The sequence below is a fragment of the Oncorhynchus gorbuscha genome, linkage group LG25 (assembly GCF_021184085.1).
Source record: "Oncorhynchus gorbuscha isolate QuinsamMale2020 ecotype Even-year linkage group LG25, OgorEven_v1.0, whole genome shotgun sequence".
NCBI lineage: Eukaryota > Metazoa > Chordata > Actinopteri > Salmoniformes > Salmonidae > Oncorhynchus > Oncorhynchus gorbuscha.
This window is the reverse complement of record NC_060197.1, coordinates 7416913-7421338: the sequence shown is the minus strand read 5'-3', so window position 1 is coordinate 7421338 and position 4426 is coordinate 7416913. Positions and strand designations below refer to the sequence as shown.

Here is a 4426-nt window from a genome sequence, read left to right as displayed (position 1 = left end):
TCCAGTACCACTCCGCAGCTCTGAGAGAGTTTCTCACTGCATTGGCTTCCAGTAACACTCCGCAGCTCTGAGAGAGTTTCTCACTGCATTGGCTTCCAGTACCACTCCGCAGCTCTGAGAGAGTTTCTCACTGCATTGGCTTCCAGTACCACTCCGCAGCTCTGAGAGAGTTTCTCACTGCATTGGCTTCCAGTACCACTCCGCAGCTCTGAGAGAGTTTCTCACTGCATTGGCTTCCAGTAACACTCCGCAGCTCTGAGAGAGTTTCTCACTGCATTGGCTTCCAGTAACACTCTGCAGCTTTGAGAAAGGTTCTCACCACTGACTGTTCACACACAGGCATTCCAGCTTGGAATGCTTGTCTATGCTGCAAATAAACCAAAATAGACTTTGTGCCTCTTCATGTCCCATCGTGGTGCCCTGAGTTTTCCCTGACGGGTCAGACTGTCAGGGACAAAACTGGGGTCCCTGGCTATGTGGGAATGGTATAATCAGGTTTGGCAGTTAACTGACACTTCATTGCTGTATTTATTTACCTGTTTCGCTTGCATTACTCACTCGATCACACATCATTCATAATATAATGACGTTGACCTTTAGGCCAATTTCAGGGATTAGCTAATATCTTTCTTTACCCTACTATCTTTCTCTCACCCAGTGTGTGTGTGTCTGTGTGTCTGTGTCTCTTTATCTGACCCTGGTGTCATCCTGTGATCTGTTCTGATCTGGGGGCCTGTATGTCTCGGAGCCCCTGCTCTAATGGGTTCAGTGGGCTGGTATGCAGCAGGAATCTTTGGATCAAGGTGATTTCACGCTCCTCCACGTTTTCCCAGGGCTCTGCCCAGTCTCTGTTACCTCTGTGCGACTTGGACTGTGTGATAGTAGCTGACACGTGTTATCATTAGACACATGCACACACAGCAGCACTGACTAAAGGGAGCTTGATCTGTCTGACACCTCGGTTTCCCCCAAGGTTTGGATTATGGCTGCCTGGTATGAGCATAGCAGCCAGGGTCCCAGCTGAGACTCCTGCACACCATAGCTGAGTTTGTCAACTTGTTCCCCCATAGGTCTATATTAATTGCATATCTGTCTGACCTGAAAGTGGAATGCAAATTGAATGCTTTCAGCCTGTCCTCTTTGAAGTAAAACTAATCTGACTAACCTTGACATTCCCATAGAGACAATTCCCCCTCTCTTTCTGGGCATTCCGTTCTCACAGAAACTCAGCAGATGCTGCAGCAGTTTGTTTCTCTCAATGAAACTCCATATTTCATTGTTATGTTTGGTAATGATTGTGAAAGAGGACATTTGTGTACTCATCCCAGTAAGGTGTTGCTTTTTCAGCTCAATGATGTTTCGTTCCTCTTTCAGCAGGTTAGGATATTGTTACGTAAGCATTGAAATAGTTGAACTGAAGAAAAGCTTGCAGTTTAGTTTGATAGATTCCAAGCTCTTGATAATTAACCAATTAAGTGCCAATTAAGAATAGCCTAGTTATAATCTTATAATAACACATTTATTTCATATTTGTTAGCCGTAGTAGAAGCAGTAGCCAGGTTAAATATGACAAACTAAGATGTAGGAGATACAGAAACCTCACAATGCTAGTGTGATCGATTAGGTTTTTGCCTGACATTTCTATAGCCTAATTTTCGATTTCACTGCATCAGCGCATGTGTGAGACCGGAGTTGGGGTGGGGAGAGGGACAAGTTAAACGAGTGAGGTGGCATTCATCCGGTTCCTGCTTCTAGCAGCACAGCAAGAGACAGAGCAAAAGCTTGTTGTTTAATTTATCACTATAGCCTAGCTAACTGTTGTGCAGAATGAGATATGCTTGCATCATAGCCTATAGCCTACCCTGCGTTTATTCAGACTTCAATAAGCGGCAAGTAGCCTAAAGCCCAGGGCTGAGAGGAAACAGGCTATCGAGTGGCAGGACTACGCTGGAATAAACGCTGCAGTATCACCCACCCATGCTTCCTCCCGAATAGACTACTTATCCATCTGTTTTACACTGTCCCCACTACTGTTTTGACGTAATTTTTTCTGCAAGGGCAAGATCCGAAACATGGAACTTATTTGCTTCGAGGACAAAGTCGTGCTAGCCAAAAGTGACCCCAACATTCTTGATGACGACAGAGTATTGCAAAATCTGCTAACCATTGAAGACAGGTTTTTACCGCAATGTTCGTATTTTAAATGTGTCCAGAAGGACATTCAGCCACACATGAGGCGAATGGTTGCAGGATGGATGCACGAGGTTTGTGTTTTTTTAGCCTACATGTGCATTGGTCAGGTATATTGCTGTTTTGAAGGCATGTGTGCATTGGTCTGGTATATTGTTTGACGGCATGTCATTTACTTATATCACTCGAATACGTGTGCTATGTATAATACGATTTGATTTCTATAATCCAAATGAACCTACAGGGGGGTGTGTGCATTTCTGTGTAAGAGTGTTGCATGTTGCTCATAGGCGCCTGTTCTAATAACTCTGTAATAAGGTTGTGTATTTATTCAGATGGTTTATTACAGTTTCATAGCAAGGTTGTTTTGAGAGCTGACATGCGTGGCATGTAGCCGAATTTTTACAATTGAATTCACTGAGAAATGACCCATGCCAGGCATGTGGTGCCTCGGAAATTCCACCAGGCTATTTAAAGTCATCACCATGCATTTAAGTTCGCTGAATGTCAACAGCCTGGATTGTATTGGTCATGGAATCAGTCAAATGAAAGAAGACATTCTCATCTTCATTTTCATGTTGAATCTATCTAATTTGTCCGTTCTGAATAATTATGACATTTTTTTTTAAATATTTCCAGTTGTTGCCTCAGAACAAGCACGCACAGGCTACTTTCGTTTTTGCCAGTATGAACTTTAATCGAAGACAAATGACTCTCACAATTTTCGGGAATGGTTTAGGAATGGTTTATGAACATTACGCATACAATTTCACTGCTGTAGCTAATTTATTTATATTTGTAATTATTTTTTGAAAATATGACGGACGTCTGCGAAATGCGCAGCGTAGGTGTTTGGGCACGATTTCCGCTACAGGCTATGATGACTGAGAGATCTTTGATATTGAAGCTTTTAATTAATGCGGATCCACTGACTGAATATCTACAACATAGATCACATTTGGTTTTCCCATCATGCACATTTTTAAATGGGATATGTTCTTGTTTCTGCAGACATTCATGTAAATATTGATAGAATAATAAATAAAAAATAGTAGGCCTAATATAATATATTCTCTCCCACCAGGTTTGTGAAGAGGAGAAGAGTGAGGAAGACGTTTTCCCCTTGGCTATTAATTATTTGGACAGGTTTTTAGCGGTGGCGCCCACTAGAAAGTGTTATTTGCAACTTCTAGGAGCTGTATGCATGTTCCTTGCAACAAAGTTAAAGGAGAGTCGTCCATTAACTGCAGAAAAGCTGTGCATGTACACAGACAACTCCATCACACCAAGGGAGCTGCTGGTAAGAAACTATTGTTTTCTCTTAGTGCATGGAAAATTATGCAATTACTTAAAGCATCATACATTCAAATATAGCTCAATAATTGTACAATATTATAATTGTTTCTTCTGACATATTTAGTTAAATGTGTCAGTGTACAGTTCTGGAGACTGATTCATTCCTTGGCCATACAGTGGGCCTATGCATGCATGAGGAGAGTGCCTGATCAGGGATGAACTAAAGTGGCCTGTGTTGCCACCTAGTGGCAGTTGTTCAGTTTGTCTTGTTGTAGAAGGTAGATTTCCAATATCGTGGATTAATCATTTGTAGAAAGGAACAGTAGTGCATAAATCCACAAATGGTTCTGTTAATATCCACTGGCTGAGTAAGTTTATATGCATTAGTTCTATAATATCTAACCGTGTTATTCTTGACCACTCTCTGTTTTTATTTGAATGATTGGTCTCTCCCAGGGGCCAGTTATTCACAGGTTATCCCACAGGGGACTCCCAGTTAACCAGCCCACCCTCTTAGCAACCATTTAAAGTCTGTCACTCCCTAGTATCAGATAAGACATTCCTCCCTACTATTACATCAATATTCCTACAGTAAATGGCATGTCCCACCCATGTTGCTCAAGTGGCCAAATATGAATCACCATAGGAGAGCTATAGGACTGTGTCCTCTTCTCCTCTGTTGTCCAGCTGCTGGGGTTTCATCATCACACTCCCCTGTGCTCGAGGTTTCCTTGGAAAAAGTGAATGGAAACTTATAGTTAGAGGCTGGTCCCAGATGTGTTTGTGCTGTCTTGCCAATTCCTACGGTCACAGTAATGCCAACTCATGCTAGACGGCACGAACAGACCTGGGACCGGGCTAAGAAGAGACATGGTGAAATGTAGATTCTTTGTCAATGAGCCACTGCTGGTGCATCAGCTGGGAGAGAGAGGGGAATTCA

At 42.5% G+C, this 4426-nt stretch overlaps 1 protein-coding gene across 1 annotated transcript in view; it reads left to right on the top strand.

Moving 5' to 3' along the window:
- Positions 1-1728: 1728 nt before the first annotated feature.
- LOC124014241 (G1/S-specific cyclin-D2-like) overlaps positions 1729-4426 on the top strand; it is a 12562-nt gene continuing 9864 nt past the window's right edge. The window contains exons 1-2 of the mRNA XM_046329046.1: positions 1729-2264; positions 3275-3490. Coding sequence (XP_046185002.1) covers positions 2073-2264; positions 3275-3490 — 408 coding nt within the window. The 5' untranslated portion in view covers positions 1729-2072. The remainder of the gene's footprint in view (positions 2265-3274; positions 3491-4426) is intronic.